This window comes from Lolium rigidum, chromosome 5 (genome assembly GCF_022539505.1).
Source record: "Lolium rigidum isolate FL_2022 chromosome 5, APGP_CSIRO_Lrig_0.1, whole genome shotgun sequence".
Taxonomy (NCBI): Eukaryota; Viridiplantae; Streptophyta; class Magnoliopsida; order Poales; family Poaceae; genus Lolium; species Lolium rigidum.
The window spans coordinates 260,997,034-261,019,106 of record NC_061512.1 but is presented as its reverse complement, the minus strand read 5'-3'; the positions used below and the strand labels follow the sequence as shown (position 1 = coordinate 261,019,106).

General features: G+C 43.3%; 1 protein-coding gene across 1 annotated transcript; it reads right to left on the bottom strand.

Moving 5' to 3' along the window:
* On the bottom strand, positions 1-20,944 carry LOC124658198 (protease Do-like 7). Its single transcript, XM_047196605.1, has 25 exons — positions 20,840-20,944; positions 20,505-20,708; positions 20,360-20,430; positions 20,124-20,258; positions 19,601-19,696; positions 19,344-19,469; positions 18,485-18,574; positions 18,325-18,390; positions 18,160-18,216; positions 17,992-18,057; positions 17,785-17,892; positions 17,607-17,687; positions 17,414-17,463; positions 7,288-7,453; positions 6,924-7,190; positions 6,322-6,504; positions 6,129-6,231; positions 5,385-5,558; positions 5,228-5,307; positions 4,712-4,936; positions 4,368-4,583; positions 4,109-4,266; positions 3,368-3,479; positions 3,077-3,256; positions 1-348 (listed from the first exon to the last, which is right to left on the bottom strand). The coding sequence occupies exons 1-25, from the start codon at positions 20,841-20,843 to the stop codon at positions 319-321; spliced, it is 3,048 nt and encodes a 1,015-aa protein (XP_047052561.1). The 5' UTR covers positions 20,844-20,944; the 3' UTR covers positions 1-318.
* Positions 20,945-22,073: the final 1,129 nt, after the last annotated feature.

Genomic DNA, 22,073 nt, shown 5'->3' with positions numbered 1-22,073 from the left:
TAAGAAAAAGAAGTCGTAGCTTACATATATAATGCACAACATCCATGTTGATACACAGCAACTTAGTACCGAGCAAGCTAAAGTGGGTACAACCCAGATTTGTGAATACAAACTTGAGGCTCCCAATTTCCAGCATGTTGAAATTGAAATTCAGCGACATGGTTTGCATAAACGGACCAATAGGAATGGTTCTAGAACCCAGACATTGTTTCGCTTAACCCTAAGTGGTACCCCTTTTTGTGGTGTGCAACACCTAATAGTTCTGGAACAGAAACACAGCTAATAGCCGGAGACATGGTGTCACATTGCTTCTGCTGATCATGCCCCCGCACTTGTGCTCGCAGTGACCTGCAAATATCCAACCATATAAATAAGAAAACAAGAAACTGTTTGGCACGTGCATTAAAAAATGCATACAATTTATCTTGTGTGTATTGGGTTATGCGAAAACTTATTTAAAAAATCCCCTAATGTAGTTTTCCCATTATGCAGATGTCGGGGTTGGATCTAAATGCCCCCATACTGAGGATGATGATATCAACATGGACGGAGACGCAGTTTTGCACTCAAGATGCACCAGCGGAGATGGTGGAAGAATCTCCGGGCCCAATGGTTCAGTACCAAGAAGAAACTGGTGCTCGTTCTAATGAACACAGTGGCAGGGGCCTACAGCAGCATGGGCCACAACACACTGCAGGCAACAACAACAGCATTCCCATGACTACTGTACCTACAGGAACCACCACTTATGCTGATTTGGAAGAAGGTGCTGCTGATGGATCTGGCATGCATGAAGAAGTTGCTTCCAGTCCAACAAAACCATTTCTTGGGATGCGATTCGACACTATTGAGGCTGCAAGAGCACATTACAATGCTTACGTCGTGTTGACTATCCAATTTAGCTAGAGTAAATAAGCAAACTTATCCGTGTTCAGGAGCCAAATTGATTAAATTTTAAAAACAACCATCCTATAAGATAAGGTACAAAAAAGAATAACCTAAAAAGTTAAATAATGTTGACTATCCATCTTAGTGTACTAGCCAACTCAGTTTAACTAGTAAACAAACTTGGGCGTGATCAGAATCCAATTTTATTTCAAATTTAAAAAAGCCTAGAAAAGATGAGACACAAAAGAATAACCTCGGAATTTTAAAAAATGTTGACTAGCCAACTTAGTTGTATTAGGCAACCAAACTTAGGCGTATTCAGAAGCCAACTTGATTCAATCTAAAACCCAACAATCCCACACACAAAAAAAGAGATACACAAATAATAACCTCAAAAACTTAAATTGCTGACATTAAAACCCAACCATCCTATAAAATGAGAGACAAATAGAATAATCTTGAAAACTTACAAAAGGAAGTGTTGACTATCCACCTTAGCTATAGTAGTAAGCAAACTTAGCCATGTTCAGCAACCAACTTGATTAATTAAAACCCAAATCATCCTATAATGATGACGTATAGAATATTTACATCAAAAAGTTACAAAGTGTTGAGTATCCAGTAAGTAAGCAAACTTAGCCATGTTTAGCAGTCAACATGATTAAATTTTCAAACCCAACCATCCTATAAGATGAGGTACAGAAAAGGTTGACCTACAAAAAGTTTTAAAATGTTGACTATCTACCTTAGTGTACTAGCCAACTTAGTTTGACTAAGTAAACAAACTTAGCCGTGATCAGAAGCCAACTTTATTTCAAATTAAAAACAATTATCCCTAGAAAGATGAAACGCAAAAGAATAACCTCAAACTTAAAAAATATATTCTGATGTCAGAAACAACTTACGCACATGTCTAAAACAATTGAGTGATGTTTCAAGATACAAGTTAGAAAGGTATATAAAACAACTAACCTTATGAAATGAAAACACAAAATATAAATGGTCCCCGAAGCCAACTTAGTTACATTAGAAGAACCAACTAACTAGGAAATGAAAACACAAATAATGGACAAAATAATAAACCTAAAAAAATATTAGTTGATAAACCAACTTTGTTAGCTTCAGCAAACAACTTAACTGTGTTCATAAAACCAACTTAGTTTGATTCGGTAACCAACTAAACTAGACGATGAAACACACATTGAATCCTAACGAGGTAAATGTGTATGCCCCTCTCGTTAGCTTCAGTAAACAACTTAACTATTTTTCATAAAAACCAACTTAGTTTTGATTCGGTAACCAACTAAACTAGACGATGAAACACAAATGAAATCCTAAGAGGGTAATGTGCTTGCCCCCTCTAGTTAGCTTCAGTAAACAACTTAAACGTGTTTTCATAAAGCCAACTAAACTAGGTGATGAAACACATATTAAATCCTAGAGGGGTAATGTGCATGTTCCCTCTTGTTAGCTTCAGCAAACAACTTAAATGTGTTCCATAAAACCAACTTAGTTTGATTCGGTAACCAACTACGCTAGAAGATGAAAATATGAATCAAACTAAGTCATCCAGGCCAATATTGGTACCCGGATTCCATGAATCAAACCTAACATGAATCGAACCTAACTCAGACTTAGTGATCCTCTATGTTGTATGAAACATTCCAAAGAAAACAACTTGGGGTGATTGAACATCAAATTAGCAACAAAAAAAAATCTTTACTTGGTTTATGGATTATGCAGAGATCACCAGATTACATGATGAAACAAGGACGAAAAATGGCTGACTATATAAGAACATGGCTATCTACATGTCTCTGATGTGTCCATGATCTACCTCCATCTGGAATTGAATTTATTCCTACTGCTAAAAGCAACCCGTACACACAACAATTTCATCCCGCGGGAAACACAAGCAGGTGAAATAACTCGCAAAAAAATGTATGGGATTCGCGTGTACATATGGAAATCAACACTGATGGATACCAATTCTGAAGCTACTAACGCCTAGCCTTACACCCAGAACTGCAAGCTTTTGTCACCCACTAGGAATACAAGGTCCCAACCACAAGACAGGAGTCCCTAATCGCTGTGAACTGCATTAGCAGCGGGATAAACTTGGAGAGGATTAACAGATTTTCAAGCCTCCTATCCTTGTGCCCACCATTCATCATTACATTTTCCTTACCTCTATGGCACGCCTCTCTGCAGCAATGCTTATATTGTTTCTGTGCCATGTTGCAGTCTCTGGGTCAAAGCTGAGCTCCCAGGTTGGCCAGTAGTGAAGGTCTTGTTTCAGAGCAAGGAAGCGGGGTTTTCCATCCAGCTGGATGGTTCTCACCCTAACAAATTGGCCATCTTCCAATCCCTGATAAAGGAAAGGTCAACAAATGTCAAGTGAACTCCACTATACAGTTAGAAACCGAAGATACTGGAATATGCGAAGAAGAATATTGTCCTCAGTACTGACAATACATACCTTCACCACCTCTATAAAAGATCCCAGATCTGGAGTTCGTTGGTCGTTGACCTCAATTATCCACTGGAGAGCACTGAGACCATATCTATGCGAGGGACTTCCACGAGACCATCTGCATAAAAGACCTGGTTGCTCATTCCCTGTTACGGCTGTAAACCTAACATCTACATGTAAATGTTGATGTGTGCCCTTTTTACTGAATTGTTTAAGCATCAAAAAGTAGGAAATGGTGTTGACTGTCCACGATTCCAGCTCTTATTTTCCAGAATATCTATTGCTTTCTTTACATATTTTCCTACTAACAAAATTATAGGTCTGTACATGGTGCTCCTGTATTCATTACTGCTTCAGGGCAGCCAGTGCACACAACATCAAAACAGAATGAGGACATCAGAACAATTAAAGGATTATCTCTAGAAAATTCTCACTGGTCATTCAAATCAAATTGAATAAAATTTAAACATCAGTCCCTCCGTTCCTAAACAGAAAGCGTATAATTCAAAGTAAAAAAAATGTTAAGTTTGACCAAGTTTGTAGAAAAAACTATCAAAATGTATCTATCTAATGATAATGATTTCGCATTGTTGATAGTGTTTTCTATAAACTTGTTAAACTTAACATTATTTGACGTATAATTTATATGCTTTTTTTCAGGAACAGAGGAAGCATTAGCCTGAGTTCAGTGTTCCAATTAAAAGATTAACTGGTGGTTTCTAATATTTGAAGGAACATGACACTGACCTAACAACATAAACACCATGACCTTCCGCAGGCAAAAAACCAAGACCACGCAGTGCCGGATACGAACTCTGAACTGTGCATCCACACCAGTTCACCATACGTGTTGAACCATTACCGTCCCTTACATCTGTTCCAACAATGAGGTCTATTTCCTTTCCCTGCTCGAATGTTGAAACAGTTATACTACTAATAAATACCTGATTCAATCGTACTTTGTTAAATAAAAAGTGTTTTGTTTTCAATTATAGACCATCCTCACCTGCCGAAATATTGTCATGTCAAGCATTCCATCTGAATCGATTGACTGATCCAACTTTTGGCAAGCATTCTCAATATCAAGGAAGCATGTAATAGGCTCCTTATTGATAGCAAGAATCAAATCTCCATCTTCGAGAAGATTTTCCGCTTTTGATCCAGCAAAACAACATTTCACTTGCAGTACTTGTCTTCGCACAGGGTCCTTCTTAGCGAGAGCCTGCATATGTAACATTAAATGTTTCATGTATTCATTTTCAGAAGCCATTAAGCAACAATATTATGTATCGTGTTTGTCAGATTACATATCAATTTCAGATAATATTAAAAGATGAGAGATCTAATTACCTGCACCCAGCTACCGTTCAATCCAGAATGTCTTGCCTTCGATAGCAAAGTTGGATAAAGTTCCACCTCCAGAAGTCTGACATATGGCATTGGTCTCCTAATTCCGTTGATAAGACGAAATTGTCCAGGAGCTCCTGAGATGAATTTCTGAAGGATTTCAATTATCGGATATATTGGTATACCTATAACAAACTGATCGTCCTCCGAAATGCTAGAACCAAATATCTGTAGAAGACAAATGACAAAGTTATACCTCAATTAGTATGTGGGAATCAACAACTAGGGATGGTACCATTAAACATAGATAGCACTATTTACAAACATCAGATGTAGAGGTTATGAATCATTACGAAAGGTAATGGACAAAACGATTCATCTGCCTTGAGTAACATATTTCAGCAATTTAAGGTCTTCACATATGGTGAATATGTTTTTTATTCAGTTGCCCGTTTTCTTAATGCTGTTGATATCAAGAGGCTAACTTTCTGAAAGTGAAAAACTCCAACACACACTGACCTGGCTGGAGACACTTGCCCATAGTGCTTGAACTCTCCCTTGGTCATCCGTCAATACACCCGAAAATTGGCTACCAAAATCTGGAATAAATATTTTCCGATATTGTTAATATGAACATTGAGTGACAATAGGTGTGTTGCGATGTTGTAGAAAGTACCACTATCAAGCTCAAGGACCTCCATATTTATTGCACGATATCGTGGGCGGTCACCCGAGCGAATGTCAACAGCTTTACAACTTGTTATGGTTGATTTCCTTGATGTAACCTGTAAGCTTCCATCCAGCCCAAGCCCAACTAGGTAGACGGAATCTCCTCGGCGCAAGGCAGGTTCTACAATTATCAGAAATGAAGGAACTTTATAAAAATTGTGAACAGATTGCTTGCTAAAAAATAGTTTCTGCAAGAGGGAAACATAAATTTCATTACCTAGTAGTTCATTTTAGTGAGAGCACAATTGAGATTATTAATAGAGAAAAAATGAATATAAGAAAAAAAGTATATCCAATAACATTTATCTAATTAATCACAGGATTTCAATACACATGAAGCGCTCGTGCATACAAAAACAATGTTCTGTCTGGCAGTGCAAAAAAGCAAAAAAAGATGGCGCCTAACGATCACAAGTGACAAATAAAAAATGGATAAGAACCATAAGAGAACAAGTGCTTGGGCAGCATAATGTTAAAGGAGAACGGCTAACCCATTTAAAATTCATCACTGGCCATGTTACTTGGACAGTTCAACTTCTTATTTTAGTTACGGGAAATATATGAAGGAAATCTTAAAAATCATAAACCAGAAACTAGACACATATTACTCGACCGTTCTACAATTTATTATTTATTTGACTAATCAATTATATTTTGGAAAATGCATGAAAGTGTTCTACATAAAACAAACCAGCAAAAAGTTCTGAAGCCCGGACAGCAGATGCTCCAGCTCCTAGTGCAGAAGGATCATACGCAACGAATGCAAAGTTGTGAACAGGATGCAGAAAAACAACCTGAAAACCGAAAAGTGGAAACTATTATTTAATGGATATTATGTATACCTTAGAATTATAATCAACAAAGGGGGGAATAAGCTCATATACCTCTCCAGGTATTTCAATGGGATATGCAGCAAAAGATATCATTATATCACAAGCAGGTATAATGACTGTATTCTTGTCAACAGCAATGAGACCTAAGGTGTCAGAATGGTATATTATCACACCAGCTCCAGCGAAAAATTTAGCATGAAGTCCATCAAGCATGCACATTGGTGGCACGTCCACCTATAGAAAAGTAGAAAATTAGATATGACAGTTGAGGTGGGTTTCAGCAAGAAACACGAAAGATACCAGCTCAAAACCAAAAAGTGCATACATTGTAGAATAATACACATGAGCATGTATAAACAAAATACACATAGCAAGAGCTCATTCACAATCCTTAGAATTGAACAATAAGAAAAGCTAAAAATATTCATGTGAAATGCCCTACTCCATCTACCACAAGACCCTCAAGTCCCCCAAGTGGACCCATGAGAGCCAAAGCTTTCCACGATTCGTCAGATGGTATGCTGCTTCATTTCGATATTCTGTATACAGTAGGTTGCAGAATAATGCTAAAACAGGATCTGAAAATACTGATGCGATGCAAACCACGACTATGAGAAAGTTCTTTCTAAAGTCAAACTGTGGATGTTGCTCACCTCCAACATTACAAGGGATGGTTCAATTGCTTGTTCTGCCAATGAAGAATTACTAGATATTGTTCCAGCAAGATCAGAACCTTCCAGGCTAGTAGATTGCCTCAGATCAGCTTTTATGTCATCTAAATCTCCAGAGGATGATAAAGTTCCTATAACAGATTCAAGTGCTATAGCTAATTTTGCAGTCCACAGTCCATTTGCATCACTTCGAGTATATAACTGAGGAGACGCATACCACCCGTGCTGATCAATTGTTACTACTGCGGTCTGGATGCACCATAAAACGAAATTTTAGTTGTATTATAACAAACACATAAGATGTTTCATAATAAACCTGCTAGAGTGCTAGGTAAGATTTCACTACCTTGTTCCGGTGTCGGTCCTTGTATATTACATATTCAAGAGGCACTTTCGCTCCCCTAGACAGCTTTGAAATAGCTGAAATAAGGTCACCTAAATGTGCAATATCCTTTCCTGCAAACTTCCTTATAATTGAATGTTGTGGAACCGATGCTCGGGAGAGCATGTACCTGTGTAGCACCATGTTGAATGAGTCATAGAAAAAGGAGGTTTGCTTTGATATCTATGATCTATCACTCATATTTTAGACAATAAACATCTAATAAAAAGATGGTGAAAGGAAATCACTAAGTGCAAGGCTCCAATTGTTTTTCGAAAAGGAAACAAATGCAAAGCATATACTGTTATGCCTGAATGTAATCGTGTCATGGTGTGATCAGCACACATAGGTTGCATGTAGGCTGTGTAGGGTGAGGACTGAAGAGCACACATAGGTTGTGTGCTTGTTGTGCGTGAAGGGGACACATGGGTTGTGTCAGTTGTGAGTGAACAGTGCACATAGGTTGTGTACTAAATAGATAGGCATGTCTGCAGTTCTAGAAGTATCCAGGGTATATAGAGAGAATTCAAGAATTAAGAATGTTCTAGAGTACGATATTTAGTAGTATATCTCAAGTTTGTAGAGTACTCTAGAATTAGGGTGTAGGGTTTGGATTGTGCCACATGGCAACAATCTAAAGGGTCATGTACAAGTATAAATAGGGGCACCACCCCTCCCATGTAACTAAGCATGGGTTGCTATCCTAGCGGAGGTTGCTAGGGTAAGTATGGGTTGTTATCCTAGCATAGGTTGCTAGGGTAAGAGCATCTCTAGTAGTGCCCGTAAAAGTGCGAACCAAAAACGTGGAGTTCAGTCTCCCGAATTTTACAGTTTCGTCAATTTTAGTCGAGGCGCAGAATAGAAATCGAAAAGACGAACTGAAAAAGAAAATCAAACGTCGGGAAATTTTTGACGACGAACATGCGAAATGGAACGAATATGGTGCTCGGATCGAGCTACATTCATACATAATTTACATATTATAGCCAAAAAACAACTAATCCTACGTCGCGCGACTAATCTTACCAAAAATTGGCCCCGGGATAGTCCCCGAGGCCTCTACGTGCGGCGGAGGAAGGAGAGGATGCGGCGGAGGAGCCTAGGCGACGACGAGGGCGGCGAGCTCGAACACCGTTGCCTCCACGGAGTTCCCGGTGGTGAGGGGAAGCACCAGCGCGTCGTCGTCGCTGTCGGGTCGGCAGCGGTGGGCTGCACGAGCCGCCGGACGCACCTCACCGTCCCCATCGCGCGCAGCAATGCGCGTCAACCTGCGCGCCACCCGCTTGCGCGCTCCCTCGGAGCGCGTCCACTTCGCGCGGTCCGCCTCCGAACGCAAAACTAGCAGACGAGGCAACGAGCCTCCACCGCCGATTTGGCCGCCTCCCCTACCGCATCTTCGTGCGCGCGCCATTGTTAACGGAGGGGAGGTCACGGCGGAGCGGATAGCGCGACAGAGCGGCCAGAATTACTCGCAGGAGGGCGAGGGTTTTTCGCGGCGAAGGAGCGGGTGCGGCGGCGGGTATAAATAGGGGCCACGCGCTCACTTTCTCGGGCCCGAGAAAGTTTTACGGGCCAGGCCACCGATTCAGGCGTTGTTCTACAATGATTTCGGCCCAAACCCGTAAATCCACCGGAAAAATTCAGTTCTGATGGCATTTACGGGTTCTGTTAGAGTTGCTCTAAGCATGGGTTGCTACAGAAGCTAATAAAAGAAAAAGGCATTTGTTGCCTAAAACTATCGTGTGTTCTCCTGTAGTTCTAGTCCTTCACTCTTTGATTCTACTCAAGAGAGAGAACAGAGAGCAGAGAGAGAGCAGAGAGCAGAGAGGGAACACTAACAATTTGGTATCATAGCGCCAGGTTAGGAGATCCAGGAGATGGCAAAGAAGGCGGCGGAGGAGCTGCATAAGGTCATGGAGGAGGTTGTGGCAGAGGCGAAGGCAGGAGGAGCTGCATAAGGTCATGGAGGAGGTTGTGGCAGAGGCGAAGGCAGCACGGGCGAAGCTAGAGGCACTAAAGGGGAAGAAGGTTGAATGCTTCATGTGGCGGCAAAATCCCAGGAGCTGGTTCCGATGGCGACGGTGCAACCGGTGATGCCCCGGGGACCTATCAAGTACCCCCAGCTGACCCGCACCAACTACACATTGTGGGCGATACAGATGTGGGTGGCTCTGATATCAGCTGGTGTGTGGGCAGCGATGAGCTCTGAAACTGTAAGCTTTGAGGAAGACCACGACACACCGCTTGCCATCTAACAGGGCGTGCCGGAGGACGTGCTGGCGTCGCTCGCCAACAAGGACACGGCAAAGATGGCATGGGTAGCCATCAAGGCTTTGAACTTCGGCCATGATCGCGTCCGTGAAACAAAACAAAAAACACTGTGCAAGGCCTTTGAGGCACTGGAGATGGAGGACACCGAGTCCGTGGAAACCTTCCCAACGCGTGTGAACAAGATGGTCACGTCCATCCACACATTGGGGTATGAGCTGAAAGAGCTCACGGTTGTGCACAAAATTCTCCAGGCTGCACCGGCGAGGTTCATGCATCTTGTGACCTCACTGGAGCAGTTCATCGACCTCAAGGCATTGACAGTCGAGGATCTGTTTGGACGTTTTCAGGCGCATGAGGAGCGAGTGCGAATGCGCTTTGGTGATCCTACTGGTGGACATCATTTGTTGCTGTCCAAGAAACAATGGAGGTAAAGAAAAATCTGGCTTGCTTGGACAGGTTGGATGGGATCCAGGTCGGGGTGCCTTCCTTTGCCGAATCTATGTCAGTGTCAGCATGGCAGTCGGCGGAGGTGCCTCACACACGAGTTGGAGAGGGTCTGGCTGCACATTGAGGGGGTTCCTCATTGTCTTCGTCACTTTCTTGGTCTGTGGGTTGTAGGTTCTCTACTAGGCAGGACAGTTGATGTTGATCACACTAGTCTGAGGCGCCGGGCTCTTGTTCGTATCCAGGTGGCAATGGTCAATCTGAAGGTGTTGGGAAAACCTACAGATGATGCTTTGCCGAGTGTTGTTGCTGATGCGGTTGTAAAGTTCAAGTCGTATGCGTTTCGTTTCCGCAGGGAGCCCGCTGACTTTGTGCCAGAGCCAGATTTTGTTCCGGAGATTTGGGTCAAGAAGAATGATTTAGATGATGCGGGTGATGGATCTGGAGATGGAGGGGATGATACTATGGATACTTCTGAGCACACCGCTGCTGCTCCTCCTCCTGCCCCTCCTGGTGATGATGCTCCTGCTGCTCAGTCTGGCGGGAATGGGTCAGCCGCTGTTGGGTCGATGAATAAGGGGATTTCTCACTTCGCGGTGACCCCTTTTAATCTGAACCCACAGACGCCTCGTGCCATTGAGATTGTGGCAAAGCTTCGAGTTACCATTCCGTCCTTAGAGGCGACAATTCAGCCGGGTGTTAGTCCGAGAGTCTCTGCGGAGGAGTTGCGCTTGGCTTTGGAGAGAGCGAGTTCTACTACGCCGCCGTCGGACCGTCCTCGCTCGGACAGACCGGCGAGGGGCAGAGTGTTCACCCTCGGTCGTGTTACTCCGGCGGATGCTAGGCGGGCGTCTGCGGCGTCGTCTCCAGCTCTTTCACCTTTACCGGCACCTCGCCGTGGGGACTCTACACCGCCATGTCCTCGCGAGGATTAACGCGTGGTGGAGGTCAGGAGAGTTCTTCTTCGATTCCTCCAGTTGTGCAGTCGGGTCCTTGGGGATGGTCTTCTCCTACACCGTCCTCCCCTGGAGCCGTCGGTTCGTCTTCTCGGGATGGAAGGTGCACCTAAACGCCGGTGCACCACCCGTCCGATGCCGCTGGCAGGGCCGGCATGGTGGAGGCGGTGGGAGTGCAGCCGTCCAGGGCATCCCCTCGCTGGCGTCGGGTAGCATCCCCTCGCCGGGTGCTTTGGTGCCGACACCTGCGACTCTGGGGGCACTGTGGCAGGGCAGGCCTTGGGCGGCAGCGGGGGTGAGTCTACGTCGACCTTGCTCACCCCTGCATGTGACCCTACGGATGCGACGCCGTCACCTGCTGCCGGGGGTGGCACCGTGGCGGGGCAGGCTTTGGGCGGCACCCGAGGTGGATCGACGTCAACCTTGCCCAACCCTTCACATGGCCCTGCGGGCCAAGAGGCGCCAGGGCTGGCCTCCGGCTTGGGTCGGGCGGGCTGTAGGGACGGGTCCTGCGCCAACGCCCACGCCATCTCGACGGAGCACCCGTCATGGTTTCGGCCATGATGGGGTGTCAATCACGGACGAAGACACTTTGGCGAAGGCGATGAGGCGCAAGGCGGAGGCGAACCTCGACTATGTCGGTACATCCAAAAGTTCTAAGTCTTTTTTAGCATTACCAACACCACTTATTGCCGCCAATTTAATAATGTAGGTCTTTCGTTGGGGAATTCTGCTAGTACTATTTCTGTTTCGGCTTCCGCTTTGAGACGGATGGATTTCAACAAATTTAAAGTCGCTCATGTGTCTCCAAGCAAGCAAGATTTTTCTAAATGAATGGCATGTTTAAGAATAGCAGAGGTCTTAAAGACTTGGCTAAACATCTATACATTGTTGAAAGCATTAAGGAACATGTCTTAGATTTTGTCGCTATTTCTGAGACGAGTAAGAGGAACTACTCAACAAGTTTTCTAAATCGCCTTTCAGGCGGGGAAGACTTTGTTTGGGTATCCCGCCCGCCTCGTGGTCGTTCTGGTGGCCTTCTAATTGGAGTCCGAGCGTCTACTATGGAGATATTAGATAATTCTGGAGGTGATTTTCACATAAAACTTCACATCCGGAATAAATTTGATAACTTCATTTGGACCTTGGTATCCGTCTATAGAGCTGCTCAAGATGCGGCCAAGCCTGCTTTTCTGCGCGAGTTGGTCAACCTAGCAAAAGATAACCCATATCCTATTATTATAGGAGGGGATTTCAATCTGCTTAGATACCCAGAAAAGTAAGGGCAGATTTGACAACCATTGGCCTTTTTTATTCAATGTTGTCATTGACAGTTTGAACTTGAGTGAGATTTCTATGGTTGGGAGACAATTTACCTGGGCTAATAGTCTCCCAGAGCCTACATATGAGAAGTTGGACCGTGTACTTATGGACTCATATTGGGAATCGAAATTTCCCCTAGTTTCGGTACGGGCCCTTCCTCGAATAGAAGCTTTGTCAGATCATACTCCTATTTTATTGTCCACTGGGAATCCAACTCCGCCGCGTAAATACCCATTCAAATTTGAGTTGGGTTGGTTAGGCAGAGAAGGGTTCTCAGATATGATTAAATTTATATGGAACACGCCTATCGCTGGGAACACCCCCATCCTAAGGTGGAATAACAAACTACGCTCTATGCGTAGATACCTTGGGGGATGGTCTAAGCATATGACAGGGCAGCTAAAAAAAAAGAGTAGCTCAGCCTGTCATCTAATATTGATGATTTAGAGGCTATTGCGGAGGTAAGGCCTTTAACAACACATGAGATTGAACTCAAAAGTCAATATAATGCGAAGTTAGCCGGCTTACTTCGCGAGGAGGAACTCAAATGGTACCAGAGATCTAAGGCCCAATTCCCGTTGGAAGGAGATTCGAATACGAGATACTTTCATAGTGTCACTAATGGTAGACATAGAAAGAAACTCATTCATTCTCTAGTACAGGAGGAGGGCGTGATCGAAGGTCATGAGCAGCTGAAGTCTTATATTACATCGTATTATAAAGGATTGTTTAGCGCACCCGAGAAGTCTGATATGTCCATGGATGAATCCAGGATTGCGGATATTCCCCAAGTGTCTCCAGAGGAAAATGTCGTCCTTGTGGCTCCTTATGCCGAGGAGGAGATAAGAAAGGCGGTTTTTCAAATGGAGCACAATAAGGCTCTAGGTCCTGATGGGATATTATAAAGCATGACTTATTGGAGCTCTTTGTAGAGCTCCATGCAGGTCAACTGGATTTGTTCAGTATAAATTTTGGTGAGATTATTCTTTTACCAAAAATAACGGATGCGGAACGTATTCAGCAGTTCAGACCTATATGCCTACTTAATGTATGTTTTAAAATCTTTACCTAAGTCGCTACGATGGTGTTATCACTTTGCATGAAACAGTACATGAGATGCATCGGAAAAAACTGAATGGTGTTATTCTTAAGATCGACTTTGAGAAAGCTTATCATAAAGTTAAATGGTCTTTTTCTTCAACAAACACTGAGGATAAAAGGTTTTTCAGAAGAGTGGCATGCTATCATAAATAACTTTGTTTTCGGTGGAAGTATGGTCATTAAGGTCAATGACGACATTGATCGATACTTCCACACGAAAAAAGGTTTGAGGCAAGGGGATCCCCTTTCTCCAATGTTATTTAACATTGTGGCGGATATGCTTGCTATTATAATTGAGCGTGCGAAGGTTGATGGTCAGATTGAAGGGGTAGTAACTCATCTTGTGGATGGTGGATTGTCTATCCTTCAGTATGCCGATGACACAATTCTTTTTATGGAACACGACTTGGAAAAAGCTCGAAATCTGAAGTTAATTCTAACGACATTCGAGCAATTGTCTAGTCTCAAAATTAATTTCCATAAAAGTGAACTGTTCATTTTCGGTGAGGCCAATGACGATGCCAACCTTTACGCTAACTTGTTCGGATGTGATCTTGGCTCCTTTCCAATCAACTATCTTGGTATTCTGATTCATTATCGGAGACTGACGTTGGCGGAGTGGAAACTCATCGAGGAAAGACTTCAGAAGCGGTTAAGTAGTTGGAAAGGAAAACTGTTGTCCCTTGGGGCGAGATTAGTTCTCATAAATATAGTACTTACGAATATGTTACTCTATATGATATCTTTCTTCCATCTACCCAAAGGAATCTTGAATAGATTAGATTATCTACGTTCAAGATTCTTTTGGCAAGGGGACAGCGAGAAGTAGAAACATCGGTGAACTAAATGGAGTGTTGTATGCCGTTCAAAAGATCAAGGTGGACTTGGTGTTCATGATCTTCAAGTTAAGAACAGGGCATTGCTAGGAAAATGGCTGGCCAGGTTATTAACTGAGGATGGTATATGGCAACAACTTTTAAGGAAAAGGTATGTGGGCTCAAAAGCGTTATTTCAGGAATTTTGGAAACCTGGAGACTCTCACTTTTGGGCTGGCATTATGGCAACTAAGAAGCACTTTTTCCCTTTTGGTTCGTTCTCCATAAGGAATGGGGCGGAGATTAGGTTCTGGGAAGATAGATGGTTAGGAACAACCACTCTTCGGGAACAATATCCAGCTTTGTACAATATTGTTCGCTATAAGGGAGACACCTTGTAGAAGGTTATGGAAACTTCTCCTCCCTCCATGTCGTTCAGGCGTGATCTAATTGGCCCCCGATTGACTAGTTGGAATGAATTGCTACAGAGGTTAGCTTCAATACAATTATCTGAGGGGACTGATGAATTCCGATGGAACCTCACCAAGAACGGTGTTTTCTCGGTCAATTCATTGGATAGAGCGCTTACCATTCCTAATCAACCGGTTATCAATAATAGGTACATTTGGAAGATGAAGATACCACTGAAACACAACTGGCACAGTTGTAAGAAATGTGTTTTCTATCATCAAGATGAGACAATAAAATAACTTTTTTTCAACTGTAGGTTTGCTAGATCTATGTGGTCAATCATTCAGATGGGTTCTACCTTATACCCACCTCGTAGCGTTGCAAATATATTTGGCAATTGGCTAAATAGGGTAGATACTAGGTATAAAACGCTTATCAGAGTGGGCGCAATTGAAGTCGTATGGACGCTATGGCTATGTAGAAATGACAAGGTTTTCAATGACAAAAATTCTTCTCTCATGCAGGTCATTTACCGATGTACGGCTTTGCTTCGTTCATGGTCACCACTTCAGCGCTTGGAGGACCGAGACCTCTTTATGGAGGTGTCTACACGGTTGAAGAACACGGCCAAGGAGTTTATTTCCCGACATGGGTGGCTGCATATTAGGCGGATTGAAGCCAACGTAGCATAGTCTAGTTTGGCTCTTTCGATCGATCTTTTATATGTTTGTTTAGACTTGATACTTGAACGGCTATGTGCATCTTAGTTATGCAGAGGCTGGGTGTAATGCTTGAATATTTTGAGTAATGAAGCGTCCTTTATCCGAAAAAAAAGAAACAATGGAGGTCATACCAGTCGAGGAAGGGTGATTGTCGTGCTGTCCACGGTCATGGCAGTAGGCATAATGACGAGGACAATAGCAGTGACTCAGACGCCAGTGTGCGTAGTAGTGGGAGCAAGGCTGGGAAGACAGGGAAGTGCTACAACTATGGCGTCCATGGCCACTACTCGTCCGCGTGCCTAGGGTTACCACAACCCGAAGAAAGATAGGCATGTCGGCAGTTCTAGAAGTATAGGGTATGTAGAGAGAACTCCGGAATTAGCAATGTTCTAGAGTAAGATAATTAGGAGTAGTATATCTAGAGTTTGTAGAGTACTCTAGAACTATGGTGTAGGGTTTGGATTGTGCCACATGGCAACAATCTAAAGGGTCATGTATAAGTATAAATAGGGGTACCACCCATCCATGTAACTAAGCATGGGTTGCTATCCTAGCATAGGCTGTTGGGGTAAGCATGGGTTGCTGAGTATTGTAGCATCCGTTGCTACAAAAGCTAATAAAAGAATGGGTTGCTGAGTATTGTAGCATCCGTTGCTACAAAAGCTAATAAAAGAAGAAGGCATATGTTGTCTGAAACTATCGTGTGTTCTCCTCTGTATCTAGTCCTTCACTCTGCTTCTACTCAAGAGAGAGAACATGCAGAAGAGAGAGCAGAGATTCTGCCCCTCTCCTCTACCTCTCAATTCTCTTGTCTCTCACAAGCACAAGGTAGACAATGGAGTTTGGTGCTGACTGCCTCACTCTGAACGTTTTCTTCTCTCTATTCTCTTTCTCTCAAATAAATAAGTGATTACATGGCCTTATATAGACACAACGTGAGTGTCACACTTACCACTAACTCCACACACGCATGCACTTACACCACTACACCGGCCACTAACACTTACCAGTTCATGCACAGCTAACCAACTAACTAGAGACCTCTTCTTTCTCCTAGAAAGTAGAAACACTCTTGGAACACACGGACGAGGCCAACCATGCACTTGCAGCACCGTTTCACATGGTCCTTGGCATCTCACTAATGAGTCGCATGGCACGTCTATCTCTGGCATCTCACCGTCCCTAACTATATGCAAAGCGGAAACAAACATGAAGATACAAATCAAGATAAAAACGTAACAATCTCCCCCTAATTTTGATTCCCCATTCTTTACTCGGCTGATCACCCGCAACAACCTCCCCCTAATCTTGATTCTCCATTCTTTACTCAGCTGATCACCCGCAACAACATGCCGCATGCAGCAACTTTTCACCTTGTGACTTCGTACTCCACCTCGCATGGAGTCCACCGCCACCACCGTTGTCGGCTTCAGCAGCGCCGTGTCGCCCCTCTCTTCTACCTCTCAATCTCTCTTGTCTCTCACAAGCAGAAGGTAGACAATGGAGTTTGGTGCAGACTACCTCACGCTGCGAACGTTTTCTTCTCTCTATTCTCTTTCTCTCAAATAAACAAGTGATTACATGGCCTTATATAGACCCAACGTGAGTGTCACACACCAGTAACTCCACACACGCATGCACTTACACCACTACACCGGCCACTAAGACTTGACCAGGTCATGCACTAGCTAACCAACTAACTAGACGACCTCTTCTTTCTCCTAGAAACACTCCTGGAACAGCATCGTTTCACATGATCCTTGGCATCTCACCAGTGAGTCGCATCATACGACTATCTCTGGCATCTCACCGTACGTCCCCTGCTGAAACCATACCAGTACGCATCTCACGTAGGGCTGCTCGGCAAGCTACACAAATACCCGATCACCTAACTACATGCAAAGCGAAAACAAAGATGAAGACACAAATCAAGATTAAGACCTAACAAACACTAACATATACAAGACCACATTTCAGCCGGAAGTTTCTAGCCTAAAACATCATACAGAGTAGATAAGTAAATTCTTTGAACTGTCAGATGTCTTACCCTGCCTCAGCAACATATACAAGACCACATTTGAACCCGAAGTTTCTAGCCTAAAACATCATACATAATAGATTAGTATTTTTTTTTCGAAACTTCAACAAACTTTGTAATTCTATACATTTATGTTATAATTTGAATAGGAGATAAATGTGATGTAACAATTATCGCACTGGTCAAAGCAGGGGAGCTTTACCTGCTGGTATGAAAGTGGATGGATGACAGCACCACCAACTTCCAAAAAATGATTTGGAGTTATGGAGTGCAAATCTTCTACCTGCAGAGCAAAATTGGTATGATGTGACAGACTGCTGTTATAATAGAATACAGGAGCAAATGCATCATATATACGATGTGTCAAGTTTGTAAACTACCTTCAGCTTTATTGTTAAAGTAATTCCAGATCTTTCGATCTGCAAACCTATTTCCGAGCCAATGCTACCGTCAAGGAAGGTCTCCAGGGTGAGAAATTGTGTTACTAACTGTAAATAGTTAAGCAAGAGTATCCTTGAGTAAGAAATTTATGTGGTCTGACAAACTAAAATAACATACTGTCACTCTCACTAATCCGACAATCATACCTCCCCATTCATGCGAACCAGCACGTCACCAGGTTGCAAAAGTTTGTGTGCAGGCCCATCTGGCACCTGCAAGGACAGAATAATTTAGTTTCAGCACAAGCGGTAAAAAGATACAATGAAACAAGCAGCAATCTGAGTGAAAAATAAAATAAATGTTCACAAACATACCACAGAATGAACAACCAGCATTCCAGTCACACCTGCTGGAGAATCAAGTCTTACCATCTGTACAACAGAAATTTGAAGATGCAATTAATCAAATAGCATGGAGCGTGGAAAGACAAATATAGACCTTTTTTCAAAACTAGAAAAAGGAAGACAGGAAGAACATACCTTCTCGGTATCATTCCTGAGTCCAATTCGTCGAGTTTCTTCAAAACCTTTGTGTTCAAAAGTCACCTTTCGAAGGCATAGAAAAATATTTTATGAGTGATCTGAGTTCCATGATCCAGGGGAAAGTAAAAGAAATCAAAGGGATCACCAGACTGCACACCTGCAAAGTACCACGGGGAATATAAACAGATTCTGCCTTGCTGCCAAATGCAACCCAATGATGACGTATCAAATTGAGTGCTCTAACAACCTTTACAATTAGGCAGATAAAGCAATTCAGATAGAGCAAAATAGAAACAGGGAAATGAGGAGGAAACTGGTAGGATGGAACAAAAAAAATTGAAAGCAAAATTAAGAAACAAAAAAAAGAGCTTGCTTTGGAATTTGACAGAGATAAGTTGAGTGAATTAGGAAAAACTACCACTTCGTAAAAAGGAAAACAGTCCGTTTACCAAAAGACCAAGGGGGTTTGGGGGTAATTATTTGGAAATCATGAACATTGCCTTGCTATCAAAATGGGTGTGGAAGCTTTTCAATGAAAAGGGACTCTGGCAAACTATGTTGTAAAACAAATATCTAAGGAATACTACCTTGGGACAATGTGTTCAGAAAAGTGGAGATTCACACTTCTGGCCTCATGAAAGTAAAGCCTTTGTTAAGTAAAGCCTTTGTTCCTACCTTGTCGTAGTTTCAAAGTAGGAGATTTGGGGCAAACAAGATTCTGGGAAGATAGATGGGTCACGGATGTTTCCTTGCTGTTCCTCAGAATATACTCCATCTCGAATAACCATAACATAACAGTGAAGGAAGCTTTCACCCGTGGGTTGAGATCTCTAACTTTTAGGAGAACACTAGTTGGGGAAAGAGTGAGTGGAATAAAATACTAGAGCAATGTGGCGGGGTTTCACTGAATTATGAGGAAGATAAACTGATTTGGTTATTATCATCCTCCAAACTTTTTCCTGTGAAACCTTTTAACATTGCGATGCAGAATTATGGAATTTTGGTTTTCAACTTACACACTCTAATGGAAGGAAGAATGCAATAGCGCTGGAAGATCTGCCTCCTGTATTCAGTGCAACAGCTCTTCCTTGGCAATCAATAACAGGGGAACCGCTAGAGCCACCTTTAGTACCAGATGCAGCCTAAAAAAATGTTAATGTTAAATTATCAGCACATATGGCTTTCTGCCTAAAAGGCTTAGAGACTGGAAGGTACTACTAGAACCTACTAGCTAAACTCCTAAGCAAGGATTACTCTGACAGAAGAGAAGTACCTGCATATAGAATGTGTTGAAATCATTGTACCCATCCTTTGCGTAAACAGGAGCTTCTCTATCAAGTCGAGCCAGTGTTCCCGCCAAAATTGAAACCTGCATCAGTCAACATGAATCAGAAAACATATTGCAATAATATGCAACCCAGTGTACATGACAACACTCAAGAATTGTAATTCGCATTTTGTAACCTTGTATCTTGTATGAGTAATAGTAGTAGTATGAATGGTTGTGCGGAAAAGGATGCTATCTTACCCAGGAAAAAATCTGGCTAAAATCAGTAATACAAGCCAAACCGACATACGGTGTGAGTGTTTTCCTGCTATCCAAAGGCACGTGTAAGAAATTCTAACTAATGGTGGCCAAGTTTTGGTGGAGCAGGAACCTGGAAAAGAGGTCGATGCATTGGCTCTCTTGGGAAAATGTCTAACCCGAAGGGCGAAGGAGGAATGAGTTTCCAAAATTTCCGGTTGTTTAATCTTGCCCTTTTAGGGAAACAAGGTTGGAGACTAATGGCATTTACCTTTTCGCCGCTGTCATTGCCGACCACCCGAATATCTAGCCCGACGGATGCCGCTTCGGGTGCTAGAGGGATCTCTTCATACTCAAGGAACTGTAAGGCATTTGGATTGTACCTAAAGAACCCAAAATCGTGCACCTGTTCAGAGAGGGGTTGGGAGGGATTTCGATTAGAACACGGCATTGTCATGGGGAATACAACAAAAACGAATTATGGAATCAAGGAAGAGAAACACTCACAGGATCTCTGTAGAGGGGGTACACAGGGATCTCCTCTCTGTTGGAGAACATGGCCTCTGCAACGACGGGTCCTAGGAACAAGAGCAGACGAGTCATTCACACACAAATGACATGATTACACGGCGGGTCAATGGTTTAGTGCTACCTGGACTGACGACGTGGCGGTTGGTGAGGATGATCCCCCGGGCCTTGTCTACGACGAAGCCGGTGGCAGCGCCGGCGCCGGCGATCTCGGTGTCAAAGGCGCGTGGCATGGTTACATGGATTACGGTGATAGCAGGCACCACGCGGGCGAGCGCGTGCCGCCAGTCATCCGCCGTGGCGGGTGCGGGTGGCTCGATCTCCATCGCTAGTGTCAAGATATGCAGAAACAGTTGCGCTTGTCAGCATACATACAAGTCTTCTGCTACAGTACTTCAGTATTACTCCTACTGAAGTAATGAAATGGAGTGAGGAAAAAGCAGCCATTTAGTATGTTACCCATGGAAACGAGGGTTGGTTAGATCTATGCCACTCCGATCTTCTTCCTGCTGCAGCGCCCTCTACAGCAGCAGCGGCGGCACCCAGCTCTAGACACGGATGTGGCTCGCCTCCTCCAGCAGCCGCCGTCGCTCGCCTCCTCCAGGCTCCAGCAGCCGCCGCCGCCGCCGCCGCTAGCTAGGGTTCGTGGCAGGAAATTGTGAGCCGAGTGAGTGAGTGAGTGAGGAACCCTAGTGAGTGCGGGGTTTGACCGGAAGAGTAAAAAAAGACCGTATACACATGCTGCTACTGTAGTACTGGAGCAAGTGGCACACTTGGTTTTTCACCGAGCCCAGAACCCGGGTTTTTTCACCGAGCCCAGAAAGTTACGGACCAAGCCCAGTTTTGCCACTTGGTTGGCCGTTTTATTTCCCCCTCTCCCACTCGATTTCGGCCCCTTTTCACCTGTATCCTGCTTCATAGTCTTGACTTTTCCAGTGTTGTGCACATAGCCGTTCCTTGGGTAATAGTAGCTAGTAGTACTTGCTTGAGTAATTTGGATGCATTAATACTAGTTTTCATTTTCATTTATACAATTTTTGATTTCTTTCTTAGGATTAGATGAGTAATTTGGAAATGGAGATTACTGATTCCGAGGAGGAAGAGGATGAGGAAATGACTTTTATTGTTTTTCCTACATTATACCAACTGTCGAAGAAAAATAGTACTCCAATGAATACTTCGGTCCAAACGGGTCCCATGTATATCCGAGAATCGCTTGATGGCCATCCTGCTAGATGTTATGATGTTTTAAGAATGGAGCCCCAAAACATGAACAAATTGCTTGTGATAATTAACTACTTAATAGTTACAAGTATATGCTCATTCTTGAATTCTCTTGACCATAGAAAATTGGAGTTGAGTTCACAGCTGGGTACCTAAAGAATCGACTTGTTGGTGGCCGGCGTGTTCATGTCCATGTTTCGTGCATGGCCAACACGTATCCAATGGTAGTTACGATGAAGATGGGATATGGGTCAAACAATGCAAACTTAATTGGATGGGACATGGTTGTGAGGAGGTTCAACTTAAAAGAGTGTGACAATATCCTTTTCTCTTTCCATGAAAGATATGATAGAGAGCTACATCTTCTGGTTGAGGCCCTTCCAGGCCAATACTAATGCAATGCTAAATGTTACAGTACCAAGTATATATGCTAGACTGCTAGTAAAGCAAATATTTGTATGCCAAGAGT

What these genes read in the sequence shown, in the direction of transcription:
- LOC124658198 (XM_047196605.1), bottom strand. An exon ending in TTCCCCGTGGTACTTTGCAG is followed by an intron (nt 18,391 to 18,484) that starts GTGTGCAGTCTG and finishes TGCCTTCGAAAG; the next exon opens with GTGACTTTTGAACACAAAGG. An exon ending in ATCCACTTTCATACCAGCAG is followed by an intron (nt 17,464 to 17,606) that starts GTAAAGCTCCCC and finishes ATGATGTTTTAG; the next exon opens with GCTAGAAACTTCGGGTTCAA.